This window comes from Motacilla alba, chromosome 8, assembly GCF_015832195.1.
Source record: "Motacilla alba alba isolate MOTALB_02 chromosome 8, Motacilla_alba_V1.0_pri, whole genome shotgun sequence".
NCBI classification, from domain to species: Eukaryota; Metazoa; Chordata; class Aves; order Passeriformes; family Motacillidae; genus Motacilla; species Motacilla alba.
The window spans coordinates 11,812,515-11,832,141 of record NC_052023.1 but is presented as its reverse complement, the minus strand read 5'-3'; the positions used below and the strand labels follow the sequence as shown (position 1 = coordinate 11,832,141).

At 36.4% G+C, this 19,627-nt stretch overlaps 1 protein-coding gene across 13 annotated transcripts in view; it reads left to right on the top strand.

Moving 5' to 3' along the window:
* The window catches only part of FUBP1 (far upstream element binding protein 1), a 32,368-nt gene that overhangs the window by 4,302 nt on the left and 8,439 nt on the right, over window positions 1-19,627 (top strand). For 2 of the 13 annotated variants that reach the window (XM_038145045.1, XM_038145040.1), the window contains 15 exons: window positions 69-118; window positions 211-282; window positions 572-629; window positions 1,088-1,250; window positions 1,330-1,428; window positions 1,512-1,613; window positions 2,287-2,389; window positions 2,474-2,574; window positions 3,167-3,308; window positions 4,041-4,201; window positions 4,974-5,128; window positions 5,211-5,290; window positions 8,144-8,272; window positions 8,895-8,969; window positions 13,864-14,009. In XM_038145045.1, the coding sequence (XP_038000973.1) occupies window positions 69-118; window positions 211-282; window positions 572-629; window positions 1,088-1,250; window positions 1,330-1,428; window positions 1,512-1,613; window positions 2,287-2,389; window positions 2,474-2,574; window positions 3,167-3,308; window positions 4,041-4,201; window positions 4,974-5,128; window positions 5,211-5,290; window positions 8,144-8,272; window positions 8,895-8,969; window positions 13,864-14,009 (1,636 nt within the window). Of the gene's footprint in view, window positions 1-68; window positions 119-210; window positions 283-571; window positions 630-1,087; window positions 1,251-1,329; window positions 1,429-1,511; window positions 1,614-2,286; window positions 2,390-2,473; window positions 2,575-3,166; window positions 3,309-4,040; window positions 4,202-4,973; window positions 5,129-5,210; window positions 5,291-8,143; window positions 8,273-8,894; window positions 8,970-13,863; window positions 14,010-14,380; window positions 14,746-15,554; window positions 19,075-19,627 lie in introns of those variants that run through there. The other 11 variants (XR_005257868.1, XR_005257869.1, XR_005257866.1 and 8 more) reach the window with 11 other exon arrangements.

Sequence of the window (19,627 nt, the reverse complement as noted above, 5' to 3'; positions counted from 1 at the left end):
GATATATGTACACGTAATGCTGGTTTGGTCTCTGCATGGTCATGTCTTTTGTTTAACATTGGCTGTAGGTCTGTGATGACAGAGGAGTACAAAGTTCCAGATGGGATGGTTGGCTTCAGTAAGTAGTATGGGTGTGGTCTTGTAGTGTAGTGGGGGATGTTAGCAGATGCTGTTAGTACAAATAACCTTTCTGTGTTTTCTTTCTCCAAGTAATTGGCAGAGGTGGAGAGCAGATCTCACGCATACAGCAAGAGTCTGGCTGTAAAATACAGATTGCACCTGGTAACTGTTTGTGGGGACGTTTAACTTGTCTGTCTGGGGGAATGGGAGGGTGATTGGTAGGATGTCCAGAAGTCCCCCTTCTCGTTGCCTGAACCTTCATTTGAGGTACAGGTTAATTTTTTTTTGTGCTAATCATGACTATGATGGGGTAAAGAAATGCAAAATGGGATACAGTGACTATTCTACTTCATTGAATGTGAAAATCCAGTAGTTTGTGTATTATGGTTAATTTCATAATCTCTTTCTGACTTAACACTGCTGATAAGTTGGTTTTATTATATGATTGCAGATAGTGGAGGCCTGCCTGAAAGATCATGTATGCTAACTGGGACGCCAGAGTCTGTTCAGTAAGTATTTTTAACTGATGTCAGGACTGTAATCATGATTTTACTGTCATGGCAGCTGACTTGACACATATGGTGAATATGTACTTGCTTTTGTCCACTGTTGTGGTAGTGGTTACAAGTACAAATGTCCTTACTTTGCATGCTGAATCAGGCAGCAGCTTTTGTTCTGAATTAAGCTTTGGTGAGTGTAACTATATTCAGGGACCTTGAGGAGGTAACTTCATTAAATATGATTGGTAAAGGACCATCTTTTAAATTCCAATATTGGGGTGGATTTATTACTTTGCAGTTAGTTTTTTAAGTTACTTGTGCAGATTGATGGAGATTGCTTCATATTTCTTAGTGATAATAGCCATAGTTCTTTGGCAGAAACTGTTCAAATTTTTTAAATTGCCAAGCAGAATAGGTGTGGGTATTTGCAGGCATTTGTATTTATGAATGTGTACTTTCTTTCACAGATCAGCAAAAAGATTGCTTGATCAGATAGTTGAAAAGGGAAGACCTGCACCTGGATTTCATCATGGTGATGGACCTGGAAATGCAGTCCAAGAAATTATGATTCCAGCAAGTAAAGCAGGATTAGTTATTGGGAAAGGCGGAGAGACAATTAAACAATTACAGGTACGTGTGTATCATCTTTTAAATATAATGGTACTGAATCTGGATTTGAGTGGGTGTTGACCTCCCTTTTGTCAAACAGGAGCGGGCAGGTGTCAAAATGGTCATGATTCAAGATGGTCCACAGAACACTGGTGCAGACAAGCCCCTTAGGATAACTGGAGACCCTTATAAAGTTCAGGTAAGACGTGCCTCACAATTGAGAGCATTTTAAAATCCGTTTGGATGTTGCAGTACCTGAACAAACTTTTGTTCCTCTTTTAGCAAGCCAAGGAAATGGTGCTGGAGTTAATTCGTGATCAAGGTGGCTTTAGAGAGGTGCGCAACGAATATGGGTCAAGAATAGGAGGAAATGAAGGGATAGACGTAAGCATGGTTGAAAAACTTGTTCACTGTATTTTGAGATGTTAACTTTTTAAAATGTTAAGTTGGGTAATGCCATTGAAAGCTTTTAAACCAGATTTCAAAAGTTGTTTGTGGCATGTAAGTATTACTTGATCGTTGCTGAATTTACGACACTAAATTATGTGCAGCATTCACTTTACATTGCCAGCAGTTATGAACAGTTTCAAGTAGCTGGCGTTTTTTATCAAATAAGCAAGTAAATTTTATGGTTAAGTATATAATGGTACAACGTTATTGAAAATGGACTTTGGCCTTTAAAGATCTTATTTAAGGCCAGCTATTAATGCAAGTCACAAGCTAGTAACTTCATCAGGGAGAGGCTTAAAGCTGCATCTGCTAGAATCTGTATTTTAAATGCTCTATGAAATACTCTTTTTTTTTTTTTCTGAGAAGCATAAAATCCACTGGAATTGATACCACTATGAGAACTTCTAAAGCACAGGATCACTTTTTCTTTTTAATGGTTTAGTCCAGTATATGGACTAGGCTTGTGACTTGATAATAAAAAATCTATCCTTGAAAAAGCCTGAAGTGGCATTGGTCTTGCCCTAGTTTACAACTCTAACCCTTTCATTATGTGGATTTTTTAGTAATATCTGTGTCATCAACATCTTGTTTGGGTTTTTTTTTTTAGGTTCCAATACCACGATTTGCTGTAGGTATTGTAATTGGAAGAAATGGAGAGATGATAAAAAAGATCCAGAATGATGCTGGTGTTAGGATCCAGTTCAAGCCAGGTTTGTAACACATTCATAAGTTTTTGTGACTTAAATGTGAATTTACTGAATTGCATGTACTGGAATAGTTTGTTTTTATTCCAGATGATGGAACAACTCCAGATAGAATAGCCCAGATCACAGGGCCTCCTGACAGATGTCAGCATGCTGCAGAAATTATTACAGATCTCCTTCGCAGTGTTCAGGTTGGGTTACGTTGTTCAGTGTTTAAAATCTCCTGCCCACCTTTTGGAAAGACCCAAAGTTTTCAAAAAGTCTGTGTAACTAGAGAAAATAATTTAGATGTGCCATTTGAATCTGCTTCAGAGTTTGGTCTGGAATATAAATGTTTGCTTTTACAGTTACAGTTTTGCAAGGGAGCATACTGATTCGAAATCATGGCATTTCTTGATGTGTCTCTTTTAGAGCTGCTGCTGCTCTTTTGTGTTAATAATTAATACTATGCTCTTACTTTTGGTTATAATCAGTGTTTAAAAGGTTGTTCTTAGATGAGCCCCACTGCTGCGTTTACAGGAGGCGGTCAAAAATTACATCGTTGTATGTGTGAAATTTCTGCTTGCTTCTGTATCCCTTTCTCCTTCATCTTTCATATGCAGAATTGTACAGAACATTTTTTAGAATGTAATTTGGGCCTTCCATAAAGCTACTGCTTTAACTACCGAAATTGTCTGAGTAGTGAATCCGTTTTTTCTTAACAATGATGTAATAGAACTTGTTTGCATTATTTGCTTGCACTAATTTTATAGAACATGCTTATTTGTTGCTGCTTCCTTTTAGGCTGGTAACCCTGGTGGACCAGGACCTGGTGGTCGAGGAAGGGGTAGAGGCCAAGGCAACTGGAACATGGGGCCTCCTGGTGGATTACAGGAGTTCAATTTTATTGTCCCTACTGGCAAAACTGGATTAATCATTGGAAAAGGTAATACCTCTTATATACGCACATCTGTATGTTACTTTAAAAACCACTCAGCTTCTCTGTTTGGACAAGTGCTATGCTACAGAGATGAGTGATGAGCATGATGCTGATAATGCTGAGGTTGTATGTTCAATCCCTGTATGGGCCTTTCACTTAAAAGTTGGACTCCATGATCCTTGTGGGTCCCTTCCAACTCAGAATATTTTGTGATTCTATGATTATTTTTTTTTAAATTTTGATTTCCCAGTTTCCCTTGTTTTGAAGACTTTGTATATATTAATGGTACATATAACTTCTCTGGATCCTGTAAGAGAAGGAGCCAGTTACCTTGTCAGCCTCTGTGGGGCTTTTTTGTCATTTGGGCTTCCTTGCCCCTTTTATAGGGAGGCTGGGTTTTAAGTTTATATTTACTGATAACCATGTGTGTCAGTTGATATTGTCTAGTATTAGATGTTTACATAAATAAAAAATACATATAAGATTGTAATAATTCTTTGCTGCTGTTTGAGTAACGTTTTTATAGCCTTTTAAAAATTTATTTTACTTGTTTATTGCCATTAAAGCTCTGTGCTACACTGAAGAGATTTTATTTGAATTGTTGGAATGTTCTTGAATAGCTCATAAGAATAGATGCCTTTTCATGTCTTTTTGGCTTCCATGCAGTTGACTTTCTCTGATGTGAATCAGTATTTTTTGCTTTGATGCGCATCATAAAAACTCTTTATTGCATTGTAGGTGGTGAAACTATTAAAAGTATAAGCCAGCAGTCTGGTGCTAGAATAGAACTTCAGAGAAATCCTCCACCTAATGCGGATCCAAACATGAAGATGTTTACTATCCGTGGAACACCCCAGCAAATAGATTATGCACGACAGCTTATAGAAGAAAAGATTGGAGTGAGTGGATAACTAACTGCTTTTTTGTTTACTATTAGAGCTAAACAGAGCAGGAAGCAAGTCTCCTTTGTGGAGATTTCTCTTTCCTTTCACTTCTCAGATCAATCAGATAATAAATTGATAATAATAATGGTCATCTGGATTTAAAGTAATATAACAGAATCTTGAAACAGAAACAGTTCATCTCTTCAGCATCTTACAGTGTGCTCTTGAAAATGCCAATTTTGTGTATATGAAAAAATTGTTAAGTTTAAAGATGTCAGTGATACTGAATTGTGTGTTTTGTTTTTCAGTCCCAGTACAATTGGGTAAAGTTCTAATCGAAGTTACACCTTCAGTTTCACAGCATTTTTGTTTGCATGTGTGTGCACGTCATCAAATTTACTAGAGGCTCTTTGTGCCTGATCTTACAAGCATGTTCAGTTAGTCTGATTGAGATGTATTGATTTATTTTAGAACTGATAGTCTTGTTAGAGTGTGGGGAGTTTAGTACAACCTGTGGAAAAATCTGTAGGCTTTTTGTAAAATCCTTCACTTCCTCAAGAGGGAACTAAAATAAAGGCAGGTTTTTAGTTGCTATTACTGCCGCAGCTGCCTTTAACTACTTCTAAGCCAAATCAAATTTTAAATAGCCTGTTTTCTGCAGGGAACTGTCTTTAAAGCCAGTCAAACCTTTTAGACATTCTTCGAGTGTTCAGATAAATGTTTTTAAAATGTTGAAAAATGGAGAACCTCAAGGTGTATTTTCATCTCTTTCCCACCCTCGTTACAGGGTCCAGTGAATCCATTGGGTCCACCTGTTCCCCATGGTCCCCATGGTGTTGTTCCTGGCCCACATGGACCTCCTGGGCCACCAGGTCCTGGTGCTCCCATGGGACCATATAATCCAGCTCCTTATAACCCAGGCCCTCCTGGTCCTGCACCTCAGTAAGTATTGCTTCAGCTGACTTTCTTCTGTGTGGGGTGACCCTGGGGCTGCCTTTCACTGTGTGTGTATGATCTTTTATAGTGGTCCTCCAGCTCCATATGCTCCACAGGGATGGGGAAATGCTTATCCACACTGGCAGCCACCTAACCCACCAGACCCAGGTAAGAAATGCACAGCTGTACTGTAGTGTTGGAATATTTCAAGTACATCCATTCTGTCCTTACAAGTATATGCATTGTACAGTTACTTGTGTTACACTCCTGAAGCTGAAAAGCTCCTGTTTTTCTGGCTTTTTTTCACTGATTGTCAGTTTACTTATGTTTTGCACTTTCCGTATGTGGCTTGTGAAATGTTGAATTTTAATTGTTACAGTTGGAGTATGTTTTTTTACAAATGTTATTAATACTGCATCACTATTTATGATACTTTTTGCAAGTCCTGATTCACTGATTTTGTGCAATTCAGTTTTCTTAAAATCAATGTTTTGACATAAAGTTCTGTAATAAGGATGTCTTTTCTTTCTCTAATAGTAAATGACTTTTGTATTTTATTTTAAAGAGTCTTTACTGATTTGTCTTTTTGCAGCTAATGCTGTGATATTTCTAGGTTTTGTTCTATTACAATTACTTTTAAGAGTCTGATGCTCCAGTGTATTTTCTTGAGTCCCTTTTGAGGGCTAAAACTTTGGTGAATTGCTGTTAATACAGTAAAACTAGTTAGGGTTGTGTATTTTGAGCTTTTACTTACTTAGTTTTGTATTTAATACAGTAAAACTAGTTAGGGTTGTGTATTTTGAGCTTTTACTTACTTAGTTTTGTATTTTCTTCTGAAACCTATCTTTGTAGAATTTGTTTCTTCTATTTCTGTTTATCTTTGTCGAGATTGGGAGTTCTTACTTAATTACAACTTCCAAAGTTGTAGTATTGCTTTTCATTAAGTTTACATCCTTTGGTTGGACTAGAGGATATGGGGAAATGGAACATCAGCCACAGAAGGCATGGTAAGGCTAGATGCTTGAGTTTGTTGTACCTCATTTGTTTGAGGTGGAGTTTCCTCACAATTTGAGCCAAAAGATCTCAATTATATTTTTGCTGTCAATGACAGATATTTTACGATAGCCACTGTTCCTGACATAGATTCCATTAGTGGAGAAGGGGACTCCATGTATCGTGTTACGTCTTTGCAAAGAGCCATTGCTGGTTTTAGTTCCCAAACTTCTGCACAGGGTAGCTCTGCATGTGCTCAGTTCAGTGGTTACAATGCCTGCTGACTTCATTTAGAAGTAGAAGGGCTCAAAGTGTCTTAGTCTCAGCATAGCAAAGTATTTAATCCAAAACCACTGCTAAAAAGTTACAGCCTGTTTCACACCATCTTCTTTACTCTTCTGAAGTTACTTATCTACATAAAGGATGTGTAAGAAAAAATGGCAAATATCTCCTTGGTGTCATCTTGTTGATTCTTTAACTGGTTTTTGATAAATACTTCTCTTAAAAATCTAATGAAGTTCTCATATATGCAGTTGGTGTTTCTTTTGACTAGCATTTCTTTGAATAGTTTTTCTACAGTTTTCACTTAGTTACTCATTCCAGTGTAACAAATGGGTTATTTTAGTACTTTTTTCAGAGGTGCTTTCTCCAGAACTGTGCTTGCCCTTGTCATGTGAAAGTGTTACTTTAGTTACTACAGTCAAATTTCTTTGGAAATTCAATGAATCCAGCTCTGTGTTCTTCTACTCTAGAGAAGTTGCTAAGGAGGAGGGGGAGGAATTGAGCAGTGGCTCATTTGATATTTGCAGGTAACCTTAGAATATAGGAAGTGTTAATTTAAATCCTCTATCGTTGATGGAAGCAGTTCAATTTAAACAGAAAGTAGTGTGTTAACATTTTTTTCTGTGTGCATTTGAAGTGGTTACATCTGACTTCTGTCACAGGATTTCATTTAGCATTAATTGTTGTTCTGGGTCTCTTCTTGAATGCCTTTTTCAGGGGAATTCTTCATCTTCCATTACTCAATGCCTTACCTGTTTCACGTTTAGGGAGGATTGTATTTCCATTCCCATGTATGGTTACTCTAGAGTATCAGTTGTGTCCATGTCCTTTTGTGAAATTTGCTCCTCACTTGGCTGAGTTTCTTTGCAGATACTTTTATTCTTTAAGACTGCAAATACTATTTGCAAATATATGCTGGTTGTGTAAAACATATTATGTTCTCTAATAGTAGATTTTCAGGTATTGTTGATTGCCAGTCTTGTAATGTAATTAATCTGTGATTCAGCAAGAATAAGCCATTCCTAAAGGCTAAATGTGAGAAACAGAGCAATAAAACCCTAGGAAGCAGCATCATTGGCCTGCCTAGATGTAGATAAAAATAAGGAATCATGCAGATAGATGCAGAAGATGCAACTGCTTCTATTATTTTTTATACTAAAAAGCTGTAAGTAAACAGTGATGCTTAATAGCCATGTATGTGGATTCAGGTTCTTAAAATGCTGTGTGTTTCTCTTATTTTACTGTTGCCTTAAAAGTTTACCTGACAAGCATTGCAAATACCTAGTAAGTCTTGTATTCTTCTGTTTCAGAAATATGTATTTGGCATGCCTCCTCCACCGGTGCCAGTGTCATTAGCGTGAGGTTCTAACAAAAGTAAAACCACTGAAATTGTTTGGTGCTAGAATGATTCATTGCTGCTGCCATTTATTGACATGACTGTTTATATAAATTTAAAATCTGTTGCTGTTTACCACATGTAAGATTAATAAGTGGCATTGTAGTAGTAAAGGTTCTAAAATGATTTTATCTCACCAGCTCTATGAAAGTACACTTTGTATATTACATTGGTCTGAAACCTGGTCAGAAGTTTATGCTAAGAAAAAGTACTTAAAGGATGTACATGGATATTTTGTTTAGATGGATTTTTCCTTTGAGGATAATAAGAATGCCTAGGACAGGATTAGGTGAGGACAGCATTCTGTTCATAGTAGTGCTATTATAAATTATTATGTTCTGTTTTCATAGGTAAGCCAGGAACAGATCCCAATTCAGCAGCGTGGGCAGCTTATTATGCTCACTATTATCAGCAGCAAGCACAGCCACCACCTGCAGCCCCTCCTGGTGGACCAGCTACAACCCAAACCAATGGACAAGGTAGATATTGAGTGAAATGGACACATTTTTCATTGCTGGAGGTGTAAATACGCCATTATTTTTTTATTGTCGTCCTCCTGTGTCAGGTAAATATATTTTAAGCAGCTGGTTTTCTTGGAAAACTATTGCTTGTAGCCTTCAATATTTATTTTCTTAATTTCAGCAGTAACAAGGGTAATGTATTTATCTTGGAATATACTCCAAAGAGAATTTTGCTGCAATGTTGGCTGACTTAATGACTACATAGAGCAGTCATAAATAAAAATGTAATGAGCTAAGCTGTTGATTGTCATTTGCTTAAATGGTTGCATCACTTCCAGTGGGTTTAGGGCAATTACAGTTGTGGTATTTACTTGTGTTATTTTAATTTTTGTGCCTGGCTGAGGCTTACCACTTGAATTTTGGTATTTTGTATTGCTAGTGGTATGCACTTCCTGAATCTTGAAGACATGTCTTTTTTTACTAGTAGTTTCTAATTGTAGTAGCTGTACCACAAAGGTTTATAGTGTCAGATTTGAATCATGTCATGTGGGGCTGTTACTGAAAATTTCAGTTGATTATTTCGATTATGTGTGAAACAAACCCCAGTAATTTTAGTTTAACTATTTTTAATGTAATTCAGGAGATCAGCCAAATCCAGCACCAGCAGGGCAGGTTGACTATACCAAGGCCTGGGAGGAGTACTACAAAAAAATGGGTAAGTGTGCAAGAGTTTTTCTGTTGTTTTTTCTGTTCCACATTCACAGTGGAATGTTTTAGGAGACTTGTATATTTTGCTGGATGAGATGAAGGCTGTTACCCCCAAAAAATTGAAATGAACAATCATGTGTCTTCTGAACCAAATACTGCTGAGAAACAGACTTTAAATTTAGTGTTCTTTTTAGGCATTTCATGGTACTCAGGCTAGTAATCAGCTTTATGAAAACTTCAAACTAATGAGATGTCTTTAATCAATGGGAAACAGCAACTTTTAAATGTTTCAATATGAGTATTTTAAAGTACATTTCCTAATTTTTGAAGTTCACTTTGATCTATTTTATGAAGCTGTTGTTTTTCTCGTTTGGTAATTGTTTCCCAATTCTCTTCAGATTACATATGATTTTTGTTCTTGTGCTTTGCTTTCTGTGTTTCCAGTTACTATACTAAAGCATCATAATTTATACTATGCCTTTTTTCATTTATACTGTGCCTTTTTAAAAATAGTATTTGTTTTGCAGCCTTTTAGGGCTGTGTTTAAAGTGCAGATTATATGTTGTTGGGAGCTTTCTTTATATAACTGAAATTAATGTGCTGGTTAACTTGATTATTTTATTATTTTGTGTATAAGGAAAGAATATGTGTTTTTTATGCACTGGCAGAAGGTGTCATTACCTTTTAAATCATGGTCCTGTTCTATCTGTGTTGTCCTGCCATGGATACTGCAGGACACGAAGGGCTGGACACTGAGCACCAGTGGGCTCAGGAGTGCCAGTGCTTTCCCACGTATCTGACTAGACAGCCATACAGCAGCATCTGCTTTGGGATGTATCTTTGTTTGCAGGGTAGGCTTTGGTGGCTCTTCTGCCATCTTCCAACTGCACTCAGTTTTCTAATGAAGTATTAAAAGCATTCAGATTTAAGATCAATAACATGCATAGTTCCTCTTACCAGCCTTCCACTGTAATGATAATTATTTGCAAAGACATAACTATCTTTATTTTTTATTTTGGCACAGTATAAGTGCAGAATTCTACAGAATTCAATTCTACAGAAAATACATGATTATTTAGTTCAACAAGTGTGTATCAGACTAAGAAAATTACAGCTCCCAAACACGTGATTTCTAAGATGATAGGCCTTTGCGTTCCATTTTTCTTCTTCCTGGTTCATTCAGCTGTTTCTTTTCAATTTACTGTCTGTGTTAGTTTGGCTCACATTCTGAAATGCACACTTGTGGGTGGCTTTCACTTTTCTTTTAAATAATATAATTTGTTGGTAGGCGCTCTGCCATCTTTCTAATTTTCTGTCTTGTAAGGCAAAGTCTGGGTTGCACTAGTCTTGCACTTGCACAGATTAAATAACAGCAAGCTATAAGGTGTTGGGATAGAGTTTATGGGAGCAATTCCAAAGAGGAGTGTGAGCCAAAATATACATGGGGAGATAAAAAATAGTTGTTCTTAAAATGTAAAATGTGAAAAATGCCAAGACAGTTAAATAAGAGGAAAAACACAAGGGCAGTTCTCATCTTAATTCCTTTTTCTAGTTCAGATTGAGTTCTTTGCCTGAAGGAGAGCTCTTGATGGCTGGAACTACATAACTTACCTGTAAATCATGAGAACTCCTTGGTGCAGAGTCTTGGTGTGGTAGATACCATTTAACTTTAAAGCCACTTAAAAAAGAGGAATTCAGCTGGAGTTGACATAATGCTAAATGGTGCTGGTTTTCCCCACCTCATTAACAGTAGAAGGTCAGTAGAAGACCTGATGGACAGGAAGGCTGTCCAGCAGCAAGTTCTTGTGGTCTCCAGGCTTTCCAGTACCATTTGTATTTCCTATAGTACTGTTATCTTCTGCCCCCACTCCAAAGGATGGGAATTACAAGTCACTTGCTCTTTGACGACTCAGGTTTTTCACAACACAGATGATTTCACTAAACATTGTCAGGGAGAGCTGAACTGAAATTCAGACTTGCTGAGCCCAATCAGTTCTATTTTTGCTGCTGAAAATAACTATTTTGATAATCGTTGTGGGAAGCTGAACAAGTTGCCAGGGATATTGCAGTTGGTGTTTTAGATTTTCTTGTACTTAGTTAAGTATGAGTGATCTGAAAATGCTAAATCACTCCAGAATATGCCCATCCAAACAATAATAGTGTTTTCAAAGTGGCTTCCTACTGGTGTGATATGACTGCTGATCATAGACAACACTTCACTGTATTTTTCACTCAACAGTGACTTGAATATTAACCTGTTTTCTGAGTCTGAAATACAGTGGCAAAGTCCATCTCCGTTTTCAGAGCCTTGTTTCAGGGGCAACTGCTTGGAGTAGCAAATACTCCCAAAAAGTCTCTCATAGATAACAGTTCCCTTTAAACATGAAGTCAGGATCATTAGTAAATGATCTATATGTCACTATCAGGATTTTAACTGCATCATTTAAAGTCATTCCTATATGTTGTGGGCTTGACATACGGTTAAAGGATTCAATAATAAAATAGGAGTGTTTTTAAAAGATTCCTCATCATTGTGGTGGAAAGAAGAAACAAAACAGTTTACTTTTACTAGAATCACCCTTGATAATGTTCAACTATGAAATCTGCTGGTGTTTCCTTTCTCAGCCCTCCTTACAGGGGAGCTGTTCTGTGTTTCTCATCTTTCCTTTTCCTCACAAGTCCTGTGTGGAATTGATCAGGATTACCCATAAGTGTTCAGGTTGAATTTGGATATTAACAAGCAGGTGCTGCTTGGTGCAGCTTCTACACTGAAGGGAAGCTTGGACTGAGTTGCTGAATTCCATGTGTAGGTTCAGAACTACTCGCAGTACTTAGTAGGAAACTGTGCACCTAAAATACCCATCAGGACAGAAGTCCAGTTTGACATCTTTGAGTAGATGTTAAATTTCTTTTATTGTTATTTGAACTTCAGTGCTGCCTTGACATAGTTGGCTGAATGTCCAAAGATTCTTAGGTCATAATGCACAAAAAATCCCTTACCTTTGACATTCAGTTGTGCTGACAGTAATTTGTAAGTACAGTTATTATCTCACAGTAATGGTGAAATTGGAAAGAGTGTACCATGGGATGATTTGTAACTATATTAAAGGTAGTTATAATAATTGATCAGAAGTGTAAATTTGAAGTTGGAGTGCATTAAAAGTTGTAAAATGTGATAACAGCTCTAAAGATTTGAAGAAATATAAGGGGTTTTTTTAGAAATTCCATTACTGTATAAACCAAAATAAAAGATGGATAGATTTTCAGAGCTTACCTACAGTGTAAGTGGAAAAAAATAAGTTTGTAAGGAGAGTTGGAAAACGGAAGGTTGTATTTTGATGGTTTTCAGGATCATGCTTTGCCAAATACTCACATTCTCTGCTCACACTTGATGTTTTTGAGAGAATTAAAAGATACACATGCGTAGGAGTAGTGTGAATAGCTAGGATTCTTCATGTGAATTTTCTTTGCTTAAGTATTTAAAGAAAAACAACCAAACAAAGCCAGCCTTCTGTCTGATACTCTAGAAAACACTTCATTAGAATTTCTGAAAGACACGTTCCTCAGAAAGTTGCACAGTGGTCTTGTATTCAAGTAAAAAGTGAGGTGGTTTCAGGTAGAACAGAAAACTTTCAGTCCTCATCATGTGGAAGCTGCCCCTTTCTGTTCATAACAGAATAGGCAGTTTGGATGCACATGGAATTGTACAGGGTGCAGGCTTGGGTTTGTTTCCTGTGGAGTGATGTGGTGATTTGTTTTTGTTGGGTTTGGGGGATTTTTTTCTAGTATTTTAGAAAAAACTTGCAGAGATAGTGGTTTTTTGGTAGTATCCTAATTCTGACTAGAACTTTTGATTTGAAAAATAATCCATTAATAATGTAAATCAAAAGTTTCATAGGACAGTAATAAAAGTTCTGGTTTGGAAGTTCAGGAAACTTGAAATGAAGCATTACATATAAAAAAAAAAACCCTTCTGTCTGGGTGCCTGCAAGTGTGTGTGGACAGATGTTCAGAGTCTTATAGAGAGTGTTGCTTTGCTTGAAGTCTTGTACATTTTGTAGTGGTAACTGCAAAAACACCTCTCAAAAATTGCAAAGATGACTGGTACTAAGAAGGGTGTATTTGGTGTGTCTGAAGTATTACTGTCCTTGGAAGAAAAAGGAAGTAAAGATGTCTGTGACAGATCTCCTGTGGAAGAACAGCACAACTGAAAGGTTGGCTGTAATTTTCTTTTATTGTTTTACTTGGTTTTTTATATGCTGAAGATTCCCTGTAATCAGTCTGTCACTGGTATTTTAGTCTGTCAGTTGATGCTGTTGGAAGGAGAAGTAATTCTGAGCTGTCTGAGAGTGTATTTGTACATGCTCTTGTTTCTAGAGGATTGGAACTTCCACAAAGTGTGGAAGCATGTTTCAGGACTGTATTCTGTAGTGGAGTAAATGTTTACAAAAATTATTGCACTTTTTGAAAAATGCAGCCTGCAATAACTTTGTAATTGAACGAAGGATGCCAGAATTGGGGAAGTGTATGAATTGGCATCTGCTGAGCTAATGAATGCAGTCTGTAAAACAAGGTAAAATTAGTCTAGGTGGATTACAAAAAGTTTTGCCTCTTGGTGTGTATTTAAATGCTACTGTTGTTTAGGTCAGCAGGCTTTACACATGATTCATGATGATGAATCAAGAGGGTGAAAAACTGTCCTTACATTTCCTTAAGTTTGCTTTACACAGGAGTCATTACATTAAAATAATAGAATGTGCGTTTAGGCTGAAAATAGCAGCCACAAGTTTATTCAAAGCCTTGGAGGAATATTGCTAGGTGATGTTTGTTAGGTGCTGAGATCTTGAAATTTTCTCATTTCTATTGCAACAACAAAGCTGCGTAATTCCAATTACTCGCAGGTCAAGCTGTTCCTGCCCCCGCTGGGGCTCCTCCGGGCGGGCAGCCAGACTACAGCGCAGCGTGGGCTGAGTACTACAGGCAGCAGGCAGCGTACTACGCTCAGACCAGTCCACAGGGAATGCCACAGCATCCTCCAGCACCACAGGTACAGTCCTAAAGTGGTTTTTGGCTGGCTTCTGTCTCAGTGGTTGTAGATTTTTTTTGCATGTCTCCTGCTTTGTTCCTTTGGGGTATGCATCTTTTTTTCTAGCAAAATAGCTGTCAGAGTAATGAGTAGATGACTTTGTTTACCTGATAACTTGAGTTCTGTATCTATCCATATGTTTGGTGATTGTTTTTTTTATTAAAAAAAAAAAGAAAAACTTTCTCCTCCCAGGGTTTTGAAAACCATGCAAGAAGCCACCACCATTTACATTAACCAATTTTTCTTTCTTAAAGGCTTCACTCCTGAGTTAGCTCGATTTAAAGGATTTTCTTTAACTTTTTGTGTATCTCTTATGTATCTCTTCTGCACAGGGCCAATAATAAGAAGTGGACAATACAGTATTTGCTTCATTGTGTGGGGGAAAAAACCTTTGTTAAATGTATGGATGCAGACGCCTTGATGAAGATCTTAAATTTGGTTTAAAAATAGTGTTTTTGAAAATGTACAAAATATCTATCACTACTGATAGGAGGTAATATTTCTGTGTAGAAATGAAAAAATGGTTTGTTTTTAGTATTAGTGTAGATGTACACATTCCAGCAAATGTATTTGCAATTATGTGGTCAATGCTTTGTGATATAAATGTACTTTTTCAATGTATACTTTATCACTTTTAAAATGCCTGTTTTGTGCTTTACAATAAATAATATGAAACCTCCTGTGTCGGTAAGTTGGATATGTGGGTATATGCAGTGTTGACTATAGGATTGATTTGCAACGCTGAATCAAGGTACCGCTACACAAATGAGTTGGGTTTTTTTTTTCCCCCATAAATCTTGTTGAGTTTGAAAACTTGTCATTAGCATGTTTTTCCCCTCTTGCAGAATAGCTGTAGATGGAGGATCTCTTTCATTCATTGTATTTTGCTGCCTAGCACCAGTAATCTCGATACCTTAATTTTTTTTCTACTTGATTCAAAATGCATGTGTTGAAGAGGATGATCTTTTGGCATACTTCCATTGCATTAACAGTGAAATTTCCTTTTATACATGACCACTGTTTCAGACCTGTGCAGCTGTTATAACAGATAACTTTTGTTTTTTAATTGAATACTTCAAAACTGTTCCTGCATAACTATTCTATGGATTTTTTCAGACTAGTTATAAAACTTATTTTAAGTGTAATGTACTTAAGCCTTCAGTTTAAAGTAGTCCACTTCAAAATTCAGTGTAGAAAAGTCAATGTGGTAATGCAAAGTAGTTACAAAAATTGCATCTGTCCTTAAAACGCTGTTTTGTTTGAGTGATGGGAGTGGTTGAGAACTTCCTGCAGAGCAGATAACTTCTCTTTTTGTAAATATTCAAGTATTTGAATCAACTGATTATTTTTTTATATATACTTGAAACTTCTTATTGCTCTAATGCTCATACTAAAAAGCTGATTCTCTTGAAATCCTGTGTTTGCTCTTTGCATATTTATTGGCTCTTTGCATATATTAGACTACATGCACTACAGTCTGTCTTGCCATTGTCTGTTGAAGTGCAGGTTTGATCCAGCCAGTATAGAACTAGCTCTATAGGGGTGAGGAGGACTGTGCTGTGTATCATCCTTGATTGTTCCTTCAAGGAGCATTGCACTGTAAGTACATCAGAATGACAAATTGATGAACTGCAACAGTATCTTTTTGTCAATGTTCCACATAATGCAAATGCTGTACTTGTTGATATTATGTTGGAATACAGTGCTGGTATCTTAGGAAATCATAATTGCTTCTTAATTCAGAAACATAGGTTTGCTTATATATATACATACACATAATCTGAGTTTTGTGGGTAAGTATTTCTGAAACTTTTAGCAATAGCTAAAGAAAATCATGTTTCTGTTTATCTAAGAGTTTCTTTCATTAGTACTCATGAGACAGCTGTCATTCAGTGTTTTACAGTATGCATATCATAACATTGAAGTCTTTGGAACCACTTGTTAGACAGAGTTGTCTTTGTCTCCAGATAGTTTGCGGATATGTAGTGATAGTAGGTATGTTTTAATTCTATAACTGTTAATTGCTTTAATTTTTGGAACACCATGTTGTTGCTTTGAGAATAAATTTTTTTAGGGTGGCTGCACAGAGAAGTAAAAGTTAAGGCTTGAAAACTGAAGTAGTTTTTTCAGGTAATCAGCAATGTATGCATTGTGCTGTAGAAATAGAAGGAATTATTTTTATCCTTTTAAAGTTAGGAATTTGCTGGTAGCTTGAAGAAGGCTAGGACAGTATTTGCTATCTTTAGTGTAGGGTATTAAGTTTAATAGTTCAGGTATTTTGCATGGTATTTTGTAGATAACCTTACAGAATGGTGCATTTATTATGTACTAAAGTGAGCAAAATTAAATTCACTGGATTCTTTATCATTCGCAAAATGGAGGCTGTTGATTTTGATTCATTTAAGGTATAAAATCTTTATTAATTGCAAACAGTGCAATTATTTATACTTCACAGTGCCTTCCCAGACCTTCCACCTTAGGTTCTGCTGCAAAAAAGCAACAGGTAAGCACAACCTAAGGAAGTATATAAATTAATATATTTCAGTACATTAATGTTGTCCCTGTGAGATCTTTGTGGTTGTGTATTGAAAAGCAATCTGCTGCTTCCCCAAATGCATTGTTACTCACGGTTCCATTTGAGTGGAAAATCTTAAGTTTTTAAACAACTGTTTATATTTCTAGGTCAGTATGTATTTTTTTTCTTTTTTCTTTTTTCTTTTTTTTTTTAGAAAAGATTATTAGATTGCAGTAATTGAACTTGATCAGAATAACTAATTTTTGTTATTTTACCCAAATAGATAATTGTTGCAATTAAAGAATCAAAACCTTTAAAATGTGCAGGAATTGCTTTGGTTAGAAATGTCAACAGCCTTCACAAATGTTTTTTTTTATAATAGGGCACTATTCCCACTTAATCCGTAAGACCTAAATGTAAAGAATGACTTCTTGTTGTTATCACTGAACTTGATAACTTGTCTAACAGTTATAGTGTGTTAGTGGAGTTTGCTTATTCATACTTGACATGGTAGGAAAAGAGATTTTGGAGTTTGAGATGAGTATGTTTTAACTGAAAAAGCATGAGCACCAGTTAACAGTACAGCAAATAATATTTTATTGCTATAGCAGTCAGTGTATGCTGTTTCTTGATATTTTTAACTGAATTGCTGAATATTTTGATAGTATAAAATGTTAAATGTCTTACAGATGGTCTGGTACAGGTTTTTATTCTGAGCTTTTGTTGTTGGTTTTTTTAGTTTAACATAAAGCAGCATCTGTTTGGTTTTTTGTTCATTATTCTGGTTCTAAAATGTGCTGCTCCTCTTTCAAAAGTCCTGCTTATCTGTACATCAAAGAAAAATATTCAAAAATACTGCCTTCATTTTCACACACAGTGCTGAAGATGCTGCAAGCACCAAATCATAGCTCATAGAATCAGGTCCTGAGATAGTTACTACCAGTAAAGAGGAATCCTTTGAGTGTATGCCATTGGTGAGCCGATGAGCATGGACCATAGAAGGGCTCCATGTAGAAGGTAAAATTGGCAAAAGCATAACAGATTTGAAATGTATCCCATACATAATGATATAGGGTATAATTTTTGTTTTGATCATTTTTCATTCTTTAAAGTATTCTTTGTTTGACCATTAATGTTCCATAATCTGTTAAAGTTTTTTAAACTGTGATTTAATAATATAAACCATCTATTTTACTTTATATTCTTCTAAACAGTCAAGCTAATTTTTGAACTGAATTAATAGTTGTGCTTCAGTTTCTCAAGCCGCTTAGTATTTCATCTGTAGCTTAACATGTAACTTCATTTTTGACATGAGAAGAGGGTAGGTGTGTACCATTTGGATTTTGATACTGTGGATTTAGTGTGGGGGTGAGTCATTTGTTCACTTCCTTTTTACATGGTACTTTTTCCTTCAACTGTTACTCCTGCAATATCTTGAACAGTCTTTCAGTTGCTAATTTAGCCTGTGGGAGGAGATAGAGAAGAAAAGCCAGTGTACTGGGATGTTGCTAGTGTGTGGAAGGTGAGATGTTCTTCTGTGTAGCATTTGAGGTGTATTGGCTTCCAGCTTTCTCACTGCAGGGCTTACAGGCATGCTGGTTTGTGCAGAGCATAGTGTTCCTTTTCTTTTTCAACTCTTGTCTCCAAACTCAGAGTTCCTGGGACAACAGTAGGTTATTGGAGTTAACTGCAGTAGCCAAAAAGATAACTGAACTTGCTTAGAAATGCAGTGAACTTGTCCAAAAGGTGTCTTGAAATGTTTCTTGCTTACCCCACCCATCACCGTTTAGTGTCCCACAGTGAATGTGAAGAGTAAGAAAAGTTTTAAAAGCAAGCATAATGTTCCAAATAGGAAAAGAAATTTCATCTCGCTTTCTGCAGCCTATCCTTTATTAGGACATGGAATGAAATACCAGGTGGATACTCTTTAGTGTGGATTAATTAGAAGTCATCTGTTTCACTCATCAGGCAGACAGGATCGCGATTCACTTGCACAGCCTATCTTGAAGTATTTCATCTTTATACTAGTGATATTTATTGGATAGTAGAAACTGTTTCTCCCCATTTCTTTTCCAGAGTAATTCTTAAGTTTTCCATTGCATGCTAAAAGCTTTTCCATTTTGCTTTTTTCCAGAAGTGGGGGGAGGAAGGGAGGACTGGGCTTTTCAGAAAGCATACAATTGACAGGATTCCCTCTTCCCTAGTAATAGCTTATGAAACTCTTGTGTATGCACAAATATTTCTCTTGCGTGCATGTGAAATGCCTTTTCGTCCTGAGAAAAGTGTTCTCTGCAGAAACTACCCGTGTGTAAACAGAAGATTGGCTTTAAAAGGCAACTGTGATGGGAACAGTGTCTTAGGGAGATGCAGCTTGGACTTGAGGTAAATTGAATGCTTTACAAAAATGTGGTTTTGAGCTTGCATTGACTTTGTATGTAATATGGGTACACATTAACTGTATAATGGTTTTTGTATGGTTTTTCTCAATAAATGTAAACTGATGAATAATAATAGCAATGGTTTTGTCTTTTTTATGCTCCTATCCCTGCCTTTGTTATTTTTAAGTAACAGCTTCAGAGTAAAATTATTGTATCAACCTGTTCTTCTGTGAATGAACATCACACACAAAAAATGAAGTGAATGTTTATGTGGTTATGAGAGTAAATACTAATTCAAAACACCATGCAGCTTGTTACCATTTTTTTAATAAGGCCATAGAGTGACTTGCAGTAGGTAACTGTAGGAAGAAAGCAGATTCAGCCACAGTACTATACACCAGTACTTCTAAATGTGACCTTTTTTTGTAAAGTTACTCCTCCCGAAGCTTCATCCCAGTGGTTCAGATGGGTGTTAGCAGAGTGACTTGTATGTTGATGTCAGGAGGTCTTAGAGAAAAGTAGTACAGTAGCCTTAAGAAAACAATGTTTATAGATGTGGCAATAAACTTAATGCAATAAGATTGAAAAAATAGGCACTTCATGAAAATATTCTTCCTGAGGCTTTTTTTTTTTTTACCAGCTTCAAATATGAACTGATCATAGATGTCACCACCTGTTCCAGTGTC